Source organism: Elaeis guineensis, chromosome 6 (assembly GCF_000442705.2).
Source record: "Elaeis guineensis isolate ETL-2024a chromosome 6, EG11, whole genome shotgun sequence".
Classification (NCBI taxonomy): domain Eukaryota; kingdom Viridiplantae; phylum Streptophyta; class Magnoliopsida; order Arecales; family Arecaceae; genus Elaeis; species Elaeis guineensis.
The window spans coordinates 25,905,508-25,918,125 of NC_025998.2; the positions used below are offsets into that span (position 1 = coordinate 25,905,508).

Genomic DNA, 12,618 nt, shown 5'->3' on the forward strand with positions numbered 1-12,618 from the left:
TCCGTGCCAACCGTCGTTGCCGGAAGGGGAGGTAGAGGTTGGGAGACTGGAGGTGAGGCTGGAGCCTGAGATCTGACCGCGGAGGCCGTGGATCGCCGTGTGGACGCCTTGCGGGGAGGCATCAGGCGAAGATCAAGTGGGGGAAGGAGGAGTGGACGCCAGGGAAGATGGCCAGAGGCGGTCCCGTTGAGCCTCTTTTAAGAACAAGGGTACTGCGAAGACACAGGCCCTTCCTCTAGCGCCAATCCTGTTGGTGCAAAAATCTGCCTGCGCCAGAGAAGCTGGAGTTGTGGGGGTCGCGGTCGCCGTCGGAACCTGCAAAAGAAGTCTAAACCAGAGGTGGGGTTGCTCCGGCAAGACCCTCCGATGCTCAAGTCAGTTCTCTGCTTCAACAAGAATGGAGTGCTCGAATGAAAATTTTAGCAGAGTTTCTAGGTAAGGAGAGCTTAGAGAATAACGTATCTGGGGCCCCCTTTTATAGGCGAAAAGGGGGTAGCAGACTGATAGCGATATCCGTAACCGTCTGGCAGTGGGTTGTCCAGAGTTAAGTGGAGTTTGTTACAAAGAGTAGTGGAGTGGGATCGTGGCCACCACCGGGACGTGCCACGTGGAGTCTGTTGCGGGTAGTGGAACGACGTCCGTTGTCGCGACTTGCCAGGAGATGGGAGGAATCGCGCGGTATCCATCGCAGGGAGTGGAGCAGAATCGTGGTCATTATGGTGATCTACCAGGGAGTGATGGAGCCGCGCGGAATCCGTCGCAGGAGGTGGAGCAGTGTCGCGGCCGTCACTGCGGCCTGCCAGGGAGTGATGGAGTTGCGCGGAATCTGTTGCAGGAGGTGGAGCAGGGTCGTGGCTGTTGCTGCAGCCTACCAGTGGGCCCAAGCCTGTCGGCTGAAGTTCGGAGAGAGGTGGCTAGCCACCCGTCTGAGAGGATCTCGGAGTTCGGCCCCCGTAGGAGTCCGGATGAAGTTTTCTTGCAGCCGGAGTTGGGGACGAGACCTGGTTCCCGTAGGAGTCCGGGTTGAGTCTTCCTGCAATTTAAGTCAGGTGCGAAGTCCGGCTCCCGTAGGAGTCCGGATGGAGTCTTCCCGTAGTCGGAGCTGGGAACGGAGCCCGGCTTCCATGGGAGTCCGGGTGAGGCTTTCCAGCAGTTGAGGTTGGGGATGAAGTCCGGCTTCCGTAGGAGTCCAGACTAAGTCTGCCTGTAGCTGGAGTCGGAGACGTGATCTGGCTCCCGTAGGAGTCCGGTCGAAGCCCACCTACAATCAAGGTCAGGGACGAAGTCCGGCTCCCGTAGGAGTCCGGACGAAGTATACCTGCAGCTAGAGTCGTGGGCGGAGTCCGGCTCCCGTAGGAGCCCGGCGGAGTCTGCAGGTGAAGTCGCAGGCGAGGTCCGGCTCTCGTAGGGGTCCGGACGAGGTCTACCTACAATTAGAGTCAGGACGGAGTCCAGCACCCATAGGAGTCCGGACGAGGTTTACCCGCAGTTGGAGTCGTGGGCGGAGTCCGGCTCCCGTAGGAGCCCGGGTGAAGTCTGCAAGTGAAGTCGCGGGCGAGGTCCGGCTCCCGTAGGAGTCCGGACGAAGTTTACCTGCAATTAGAGTCAGGACAGAGTCCAGCTCCCGTAGGAGTCCGGACGAGATTTACCTGTAGTTGGAGTCGTGGGCGGAGTCCGGCTCCCGTAGGAGCCCGGGCGGAGTCTGCAGGTGAAGTCGCGGGCGAGGTCCGGCTCCCGTAGGGGTCCGGACGAGGTTTACCTGCAATTAGAGTCAGGACGGAGTCCAGCTCCCATAGGAGTCCGAACGAGGTTTACCCGCAGTTGGAGTCGTGGGCGGAGTCCGGCTCCCATAGGAGCCCAGGCGGAGTCTGCAGGTGAAGTCGCGGGCGAGGTCCGGCTCCCGTAGGAGTTCAGACGAAGTTTACCCGCAATTAGAGGCAGGACAGAGTCCAGCTCCCGTAGGAGTCCGGACGAGGTTTACCTGCAGTTGGAGTCGTGGGCGGAGTCCGACTCCCGTAGGAGCCCGGACAGAGTCTGCAGGTGAAGTCGTGGGCGAGGTCCGGCTCCCGTAGGAGTCCGGACGAAGTTTACCCACAATTAGAGGTAGGACGGAGTCCTGCTCCCGTAGGAGTCCGGACGAGGTTTACCTGCAGTTGGAGTCATGGGCGGAGTCCGGCTCCCATAGGAGTCCGGGCGGAGTCTGCAGGTGAAGTCGTGGGTGAGGTCCGGCTTTCGTAGGAGTCCGGACGTCGCGAAGAATCCAGTCGACGCTGGCGGGGTCCTGCCCGTCGGCAAAACTTGGGAGTGTGGCGGAGGCTCGGCCGTCCGAGAGGTTTGAAGAGATGTTGCCGGAGGTCGAAAGTCAGTTGGATTCCCGGAGGGTCATTCCCATCACAAACTCCGACTGAGGGATATTTTATATCCAATACCTAATATATATATATATATATATATATATATATATATATATATATATATATATATATATAGACACGCGCACGCGCGAAGGTTTCTGCTGATACAGCCTTCGTTTGGCACGTGAAGATTTGGAAAAAGGATAGAGAGCCATGTGCGGCATAGTGCGATTCGATCTTCGGTATTTGGGGTGATCAGGTTGGTGGGGCCTATGTTAGTCAGTTGCCAAAGGAACGGGAGTTTCGCCACTCTCATCCTCCTCCGTTCTGAGGTTTGGCTCACCCCCAAGAGCAGCATTTTTTCATATCTCTTCGAGTTTGGTTTGCAGATGATCACAGCCCCCTCATTGATTGTATTGGGAGGAACCAAGCATCTATTCTGTATGATTTCGCCGTTCTTGATCATCCCGGCAAGCTACGATCCCGGGCCGATGACCATGAGAACTATCTCACGATGCGTTGGGGCTTGCCAGCTGTTAAAATGCAAAGGGAAGCTAACCGGCAGCCACCCTAGCATCTCTCAAAATCCTGACCCGTTGATCTGCCGGTTGGATCGCTGTTTGATCTCTGATCATGCTCTCGATGAGAAAGGAAGCAAGGAGTCTCAAGACGATAGAGTTGGAATGTTGAAGAGCGTGAGCACTATGCTTGTAGGAGAAATTCCATTCTTCAATCGTAATTGGATGGATGTGATGAGAAAAAGCAGCTCCTTTGCACACCTAAGTTATTTTCTATCGGATTCTTCTTCGTCGATTGGGAACAGACTTTTAAGACACTTGGGATATATTTCCATCTATTTAACGCACGAAAAGTAATGACTGTTTGTGGATTAAAAAAGACATATCCTATGTCCCATCAGTTGCCACGTATGATAAATTCAATAGACTTGCCGTCTGCCGTCAGCAGAGATACCACCAAAGGGTCATGGAGGGCTTTTTAGACTTCAATATATCTAACATCTCAAACTAAAATATATTTATAAAATTTAAATTTAAATATAAATTCAATTGAAAATGCATGAAACATTAGACATGAAAAGATTAGGTATCATATCTATATAAAAATTTATATATATATATATATATATTAAAATAAAAATATTTGTATTAATTAAGCCTCCATCTATCATATATTTTTAGAAAAAAAATTTATTTTTGAAAAAAATATGATGAATTTATGTTCGTAAATTATTTGACGGCTGGTTAGTTGGAGATATGGAAGGAGAGGAGTGAAGGAGAAGAAAAAGAAGAGATAGAAAAATTTAATAATGATTAAACATAAAAATAATAAAAATTGATGCTCTTGGAAAGAAGCATCGTGAAATCGAAATCGTTGAATTTTCATAAAATTTATCCAATAAATATATATTATGTATAAAATATATTTTTAAATTATTTTAAATATATATATAATAAATATAAATAAATAAAATTAAATATTATTAAAAAAAATCACATCCGATACGGCGCTCCTAGCTTAGCTAGCAGTAATATAATACGCAAGACAAGTTTCCTGCTTATCAGTCATAACAGCGCTCTATCACGCGGTCTTCTCGCCTGGTCCGGCCTTTGCCCCGTCCCTCCCGAAGGAACGCGGTTCTCGTCAGTCTACCGCGACGACTCTCGTTCCGTCGCTTACGGCAAAGCTTTGTAAATACTGCAACCTTCACCGGCCAGAGAATCCGCCCCGCCCGAAGGAACGCGGTAGTCTCGTCAGTCTACGGCGACGAATCTCGTTCCGTCGCTTACGGCAAAGCTTTGTAAGCACTCCAACCTTCACCGGCCAGAGAATCCGGACTCCGACGAAAGACTCCGAACCCCAAAACATCCACCTTTTGCTTTTCCTCTCGACTCCTCCCGACAACACCATAGCACCAAATCTACCAATGCCTTCAAATCTCCTCACCAAACTCCCCCAAATCCTCTTCCTCTCCGCCCTTTTCACTACCATCTACGCCCCCAATGGGGCCACCCAGACCCCCATCTACGTGTGCGACACCGACTCCAACTACACCACCAACAGCACCTACCACTCCAACCTCAACCTCCTCCTCCCCTCCCTCTCCTCCGCCACCCGTTCCACCGGCTTCGCCACCCTGTCCAAGGGCCAGCCCCCCGACGAAGTCTTCGGCCTCGCCCTCTGCCGCGGCGATGTCTCCCAAGACGAGTGCGGATCTTGCCTCTCCACCGCCGACCAAGACCACCTCCAGCTCTGCCCCTCGGGGAAGTCCGCGGCCATTTGGGCCGAGAACTGCTTCCTCCGCTACTCCAACCGCAGCTTCTCCTCCTCCTCATCCGATGAAAACTCATTCAGAGATCCCTTTTGCAACCTTCAGGACGTGTCCGAGCCGTTGAGGTTCGAGAACTTGGTGAGCGAGCTATTGAACAACTTGACGGAGCGGGCGGCGTACCATTCTGCGCGCATGTTCGCAACCGGGGAGGCAGAATTCATGAACTCGACGACGCTGTACGGGCTGGTGCAGTGCATGAGAGAGCAGTCGGGGGACGAATGCTATGGGTGCCTGACGGTGTCGGCCGGAAATATACCAAATACTTGTTGGGGGAAGCAAGGAGCGACGGTCTTGGGATACAATTGCTTAATGAGGTTTGAGATCTACCGTTTCTACAACGAGTCGGTCGGGGCAGCGCCGCCACCTCCTCCATCGACTGATTCTGTCTCTCCCCCACCGGAGGCTAGCACTCCACCAGTAAAGGAAGGGGGTAAGTAGGAGATTTCGTAACCATTTGTTCTTTTGATAGGAGAGCTTATACTATGCTTCCAGGGTAACTTGCTGCTCCCATTCCATCAAATGAAGCTAGCTGTCTCCCCTGAGATGCACTAAGATTTACAGGGATTCAGCTGCTAACACGGCTACTGAATTACAAATGTCTATCAGAATGATAGCAGCAACCTGCCCTGGTTCCACCACCTAAACCCCACCACATATCGTGGTGGCATCACAAGAGGAGATATTGGAGTTAGACATCATTTGATTGACCCGTCAATTTTGCTTCACAAAACCCTCAAACTTATGTTCATCTTTCTGAAGACCAGTTGCACTTTAGGACTATTGGAGCAAGATTCACCAATCAGTACCATTTATTTTTTTTTCTTGCATCATAGCATACTACATCGGTCCAGATTACTTGCAAATGCTTTCTGATGATATTCAGAACGCCTGTTGGATTCATCTGCACCGCAGGATGCTGTTCATAATCTTAATCTTTAATCCATTTGTCAGATGTCTGGAAACTCAAAATTAGCAACAAATAATTGAAATCAACTTTTCCACAACTACGTGTGATTCTCTCTTGATTAAGGTAAAGTAGTATTTGAAATAGGAAACATATATGTCTGGACTAGTCATGAATAGGCTCATTGGAATATGTAGGTTAGTAAAATTAGGAGGGTGAGGTGGAGAAAGCTACCTAATTTTGTTGGTATGAAGGAGAAAAAGGCTTCTGTAGAGTATTTAGATTGAAAATTTTACTTTTAAAAAAAGAATGCAAGAAGAGGTGTTCTAGATGAGAGATCTTATTTTTAGTGGACTCAACCTTCGACAGTTGTTGCCAATGGATAGACAACCTTTTACCACCCTGCACAATCTTCATTTACTTTATGTCATTTCATGCTTAGTTACCTCACATACATAATTTTGTTTAGCTAATATTGAATTACATGTATGGCTCGTGTTGGTTTAGAAAACTTAGATAAAAGAAGCAATCTTCCACAAGAAAGTTTTTATGGTGACTTCATATTCTATCGAATTTCGATAGGATTCTATTTGTTTCCCCCTTTTTTTTTTTTGCACTATCACCAGAAGCAATCTTTCAAATTTTGATAACAATTATTAACATGACATTTTTATATGGGCATGCTATTGTGTTAGTTATTTTTCAACTAGTGTGCATAGCTAGATCACCTTGACATATGGACCACCGTTGGTGGTTTAGCAGGTCGTAGTTAGTGAGCAGTAATTTGATATGTTATAAAATTCTCCTCTATGAGATAGAGGTTTTTATATTTCTGAAACATTATCATTTTGGTTTAGGGAAAAAGAACAATGCAGTGATGATTGTTCTTGTTGTTGTCTCCATGGGTATGCTGATTGTCTTATCTGCCATTTTCATTTGTTTGAGGAGGAGGAGAAAATTTACAAATTTAATCAGTAAGTATTCACCATTTTTTAAAAATAATTTAGACATCAAAGAAAAAAAAAATATATGCACTTTGTTTTTGTTAAAAGCTCAAATCTGGTTCATGGTTTTATTGTGAAACATATGTCAGGACAACCAGATATTGGAGATGAGGAGGACAAAAATGTTGGAACTCTATTATTTGACTTGAGCACACTTAGAACTGCCACCACTAACTTTTCCGACACAAATAAGCTTGGAGATGGTGGTTTTGGATCAGTTTATAAGGTAATGGAGTATCTATTGGCTACTAGACTTCTAATTTATGTTATGGTTAGTCTTCATTCAGATTGAATTAAACATAAATGTTTTCTTCTATTATTTTGAATTTCCAAAAGGGAGTGCTACCAAATGGCCAGGAAATAGCTGTGAAAAGACTCTCAGCAGGTTCCAGGCAAGGGCTTTTGGAGTTTAAAGCTGAGGTTGTTTTCCTTGCCAAGCTTCAACATAAAAATCTTGTGAGGCTATTGGGATGCTGCTTAGAACAGGAAGAAAGGCTACTGGTCTACGAATTTCTCCATAACACAAGTCTTGACAAATTTTTATTTGGTACGCACCACTTGCATCTTCTTCTCATAAGAAAACTCGCACTCTTTATAGGTTGAAAATGCCACTAGTTTTGCTACTAAAGAATTAATATGCCTAGGACCTTGTGTATCATTATATATAGCATGTATTTTTCACTAGCCTTCGCTATGTAGAAGAACATATAATTTTAACTATTTTTAGAGGTGGACTGGGATCCAATCAAGCATATTCAAGTCTGATACAATCAGTCTTTGCTGAAAGACAAAGGTCTAATACTGATGATCTTAGCCATTGGATGTGATCATCAAAAAATAATATAATTTGGAGGCTTTGGCCCATGCATTAATTTGTCATACATGAATAATTTCAATAACAAGATAAAATGCTTGTATTTGATTGCTCCCTATAAGGTTTTAAATTCGATGGGAGGGATGTGTCCCGATTTCTCCATGAAATGGATTGTCTTACTATTTGTCCCATGCTAGCAGTGGTCCTGCTCATGTATCTTGATAGATATCTTTTGTTTGTCTCTTCTTCTTCTTTCCTTTCTTTCTTTATTTTTTCTTTCTTTCCTTCTTTTTTTTTTTCTACATTCCTTTCTTTTCTTTTTTTTCTTCTTTCTTTTCTAATCACTTACCTTTTTTCCCCTTTTCTTCTTCTTTCTCTTTCTTTTTTTTCTTTCTTTCCTTTCTTTTTTCTCTTCCTTTCTTTCTTTCATATTTTTTTTCTTTCATCTTTCTTTTGTTTCTTCTTTTTTTCTCCTTTTAATCTCCCCACATTGATGGGTTTTGGGATTCTAACCCTATCCTGGTTCTATTTTCTCACATGAAGAGAATGGGATGGCTGAGATACCCCCTATTCCATCAGGATGTAAAATCTTGGCTTCCTACATAAACTAAATGGCTCCAAATCACATGATTTTTTGTCTATAAGTAGTTTACAGGTAGTAGATCATATCTAATGGCTTGGATTATTGGGGTCAAACCTCTATTTTGTGGTAGGACTATCATATATAACTTGAAATTTGATTATAGTTCACCTCATGTTTTAGCTCCTAATAATAACGAGTCTGTGCATGCTTCTTTTGTAGAATTTAGGTTGCAGTCTGGAAGATACATCCAAATCAGGCGTAAGCTATAAATATCACTATTTTAGCAATTCTATTAGAAAATTAGTTATCTTTCATTTTCTTTTATTGTCACTATTAACATGAATTTTGCAAAAAAAGTGAAAGAAAAGAAAAAGAAAAAAAATGAAAGAGAGAAGAAAAGGATGATAAAAAAAAAGAGAAAAAGAAATAAAGAAATAAACAAAGGAATAAGAAACAGAAAGGAAAAGAAAGGAAGATAGAAGAAAAAGAAAAAAAAGAAGGAAAGAAAGAGGAAAAAAGAAAGAAAGTAAAAAAAAAAAGAAAAAATTGATGGAGGATATCTATCAGGATGCATGATTGAGACCGCTATGAGACGGGGTAAGACAATGGGTTGTCCTATTCTATAGAGAAATTGGGACATCCCTATCCCACAAGATTTAAAATCTTGTTTCTTATGTTATTATTTGTAAACAAATATTGATTTTGCTAGAGGATAATATGGGATTGAGACAAGAATCTCATGCTTTATTTATTTATTTTTTAAAAGTTGAACATTATGACATAATTACATGCACTGACTAGGTTGTTACTTGGTTGGAATAGATCCCATGAAAAATAGACTGCTAGACTGGAGAAGGCGGTACAATATTATTGAAGGGATTGCAAAAGGGCTTCTTTATCTTCACCAAGATTCTCCACTCAAGATTATTCATCGGGATTTGAAAACGAATAATATTTTGCTAGATCAGGACATGAATCCTAAGATTTCAGATTTTGGTCTAGCAAAGCTCTTTGATGGTGACAAAACACGAGGAATTGCTAGCCGAATTGCTGGAACATGGTATGTTACATTCCTGATTTATATATTTCAATCAATATTTCAATTGTTGTGATAACTAGTGAGCATTGTAAATCTTTATCATTTTAATCTTTCACTTGATTACAAAGATATCTATTTCTTCTTCTAGTCAAGAACACAATGTTGCTTCAACTCATGACTATTCTGTGATGGTATGCAGTGGGTACATGGCACCAGAGTATGCAATACATAGGCACTTCTCAACAAAATCAGATGTATTTAGCTTTGGAGTTCTTGTTCTAGAAATTGTGATTGGTCGACGAATCAATGACTTCCAAGGATCAGGGCATGCTGCGAATCTCCTAAGCTATGTAAGCACTTAATACTCTTATTCCAACCAATGCTAAGATATATACCAATGGTTTAGTAGCACAAATTGCATCAGACAAACCTAATTGTGGATCTTGATGTTGCTTGCTTGTTATCAAGGCATGGAAGCACTGGAACACAGGGAGGGCATTGCATTTGATGGATCGAAACCTGGGTGATCAGTATGATAGGCAAGAAGCCTCCAGATGCATTCATATGGGTTTGCTCTGCGTCCAGGAAGACCAAACGAAGAGACCAAGCATGGAATTGGTTGTTCTCATGCTGAGTAGTCACAGTCTCACTGTTTCAACCCCTTCTGTGCCTGCATTTTTTGTTCAAGGTAGTGCGACCCCCGAGCCAGATTTGGCTTCAAGAAACAGAAATTCCAATCCACCAGAGAGCGGGAACTCCTATCAGTACGAGGAAAAATCTAACTCAGCGTCTATAAATGATGTGACGATTAGTGAAATGGAACCTCGATAACATGCACAAAAAAATATTCATTGCACGGTGATACCACGTCAAATTTATAATATATCAATAAAAATCTTTATATTTCATCGATTTTTGTATATTTCATCGATTTTCATGAATAATACTTCACACTATTCTTCTATATTTCATTCATTTCTGACTGTTAATTGGTTTGTTACAATGATGGCGTGATATCACCGTTGCAATGAAAATTTACTCAATATGCATGGGGGAAGAATTTAGTCTTTTGATGGAAACGACGTCATGTTTTAACCAGTCTTGTTACCACTCAGATAGAGACTGGCAGAACATTGTTACTTGGAAGGGTGTATGGCTTGTCACGAAATTGGTAAAACTCTGGGATGTAAAGCTAGACTTATTGTTAAAAAATTTGGTAGCTCAAGTTTGCTGGGCTTCGCAAAAGAACCCTTGTTAAAAAGAAAATGGCGCATCCCGTATATAAGGGGCGAGCACACGGTATTCTTTAGTGAAAGTTGAAAGAATAATATTTTTTTTTTTTGGGTGGTGAATGGAAGAAGTAAACTACTTCCACCGTGAATTAATAAAAATATAACAATTTAATACAAAATTAAGAAGAAAAAAAAAGAAGAATACAGAAGGAGGTCCGTCATAAAGGTAGGAGCCATCCCATTGTGTTAGAGTCCAGCATTTGAAACAAGCATGGAGGGCAGACGCAAGATAGACTCCAACAGACTCAGAACAGACTGTGGACACCGTCCGAATACTAAGAGCGGTAGAACAGCAGACGTTCAGAGCCTGCCCCCAGGGCAGCAAAACATTGATATGAAGAGTAAACTCCGGTCCACCGCAGTTGAAGGAACTGCATCGATCTTCAGAGGTAGTAACACAGAGATTTTTGTAGGTCTACAGTTACAGAGAGGCATCAAAACAAGGTGATAACAAAGGGATAGACGGACATCAGACCAGGAAGCAATATCAGACTTCAGACATTCAGGTACAGGAAGCAGAGGGACGGCACCACACGGTTGTATTGTTTGAACCGGGGCTAACAATCACAAACAGCTGAGTAACTAATGATCGTCTCAAGCTAACTAGTTATTTGATGCAGCCTTGATTTTCCTCAAACACATGGACTTTTGAATCATCAGGTACGAGTCTAATTATAGACCCCATAAAAAATTTCAGGTTTGTATACAGAACAAATCTGGATGCAATGTTTGACTTAATGAGTAATTTGAATCATATTAATGACATAATTCTGTATGAATTTTAACTTTTCTTAAAGACGATATTGATGAATATCTAGTCTGTTTTCTGCAACATTCCCTTGATCATTAGTGTCACGTTCCTTTCGAAGGCTCGCCTCATATTTAGCCATTTTGCATTAGCATACCATCTCTCTCTCTCTCTCTCTCTCTCTCTCTCTCTTTTGAATCTATTTGGTAACTTGAACTAGATCCATACTCCATTCATTCCCAATATTTAGATGTCTAGGTTCTTACACATTCTTATTTATCCAGACCTCATACTCAGTCCAATTGATGGACATGTAGAGTTGGAAAAAATTTGAGACCTGAAATTGCATGGATCTGGATTTGGGTTTATGGTACCCCAACCCGAATAGTTGTGAAAGGACGTTCCAGAAGTTCACAAGAAATCACGTTACATTTGTTGCTAAGCTTGAACACACAAAAGTTATATAGTTGTAGAGTTGTCGTTTTGAAGAAAAAAAACAAGCCGTGATAAAGTGTTGTTTGGTATGTTTGACATATGTTGTTTTATCCTATAAAAATCTTGCATCTCTTTGCAAATTAGAATTGCCACTTTCTTCAATTTGCTTAGAAAAAAATAGTTTCTTTTTTTGAAATACACTGGAGATCGTTTCTTATATCATTGGTCAATTTGTCAGTCTATATGGAATATGATTTGTTGGACGGTAATCACACCACAATTAGCATCATATACCTCCTCATGTATCCAAACAATCACCAACTGCCATATCATTTTGGTAAACCAAGCAGCAAATGGATGGTTGATAGGTAGTAGTACTCTTTGTTTTATTAGGCTTCATAGTGACTAGTCGTATGCCTCTTTTTGTTGAGCAAAAGTACGGCTTCATTTACGGCGAAGGGCTGAGTGGCCCTTATTTGTGATTTATTGTAAAGAGATTTATTATCAGATCTGCATTTGTTGGTTAAGATAAATGTGTTTTATTTATGGTATATAGAGAATTGCAAGTTGGCGAACCATATCAGCTTATTGTATACCATTGTAGTTGATACAACGATAGGGCCTCATATTCTTGTTTTACATTAAATAGTCAAAAGGATTGCTAAATAAAGAATTATAGCCAATTGGATTATTTATTATAGTTTGTTTGTGACTCCAGCTTGAGTGCTCGATCATTTGGATGAATCTTTTAGGATTTCAAGGTTGCTCTTTCGAATATTCATTACACCAGTACAGGTTCCTGGATTCAGATTGTTTGCGGTGTTCATAAAGCGGCAAATGGATCTAGTCCAATTCTGGACATTGTGGCCTGGTCAATGTGGCAAAGCTCGATCATACGTGGATTTGAATTGGAATCTCGTTTAATTGTGCAATGTGATTTTGATGGGATATATACTATTAGTTCAGGTCAAAGTTGGATTGCTTTAAGGGTAGATTCAATTCTGTGAGTCATGCAAATCAACCTGATTGAATACCTAGTTTTTGGACAAAGCTTTCAAGGGTAGGACCTAGACACAATAAAAGTTTGTCTAACCA

At 42.4% G+C, this 12,618-nt stretch overlaps 1 protein-coding gene across 2 annotated transcripts; it reads left to right on the top strand.

Moving 5' to 3' along the window:
• Positions 1 to 3,949: 3,949 nt before the first annotated feature.
• On the top strand, positions 3,950 to 10,359 carry LOC105046931 (cysteine-rich receptor-like protein kinase 8). Of its 2 annotated transcripts, XM_010925681.4 has the most exons (7): positions 3,950 to 5,134; positions 6,466 to 6,582; positions 6,702 to 6,838; positions 6,949 to 7,159; positions 8,832 to 9,069; positions 9,248 to 9,398; positions 9,517 to 10,359. In XM_010925681.4, exons 1-7 carry the CDS (start codon positions 4,300 to 4,302, stop codon positions 9,877 to 9,879), a joined length of 2,052 nt encoding a protein of 683 aa, XP_010923983.1. In that variant the 5' UTR covers positions 3,950 to 4,299; the 3' UTR covers positions 9,880 to 10,359. The 2 variants fall into 2 exon arrangements, with proteins under 2 accessions (XP_010923983.1, XP_073115510.1); XM_073259409.1 differs by lacking the exon at positions 6,466 to 6,582.
• The last annotated feature ends 2,259 nt before the right edge of the window (positions 10,360 to 12,618 follow it).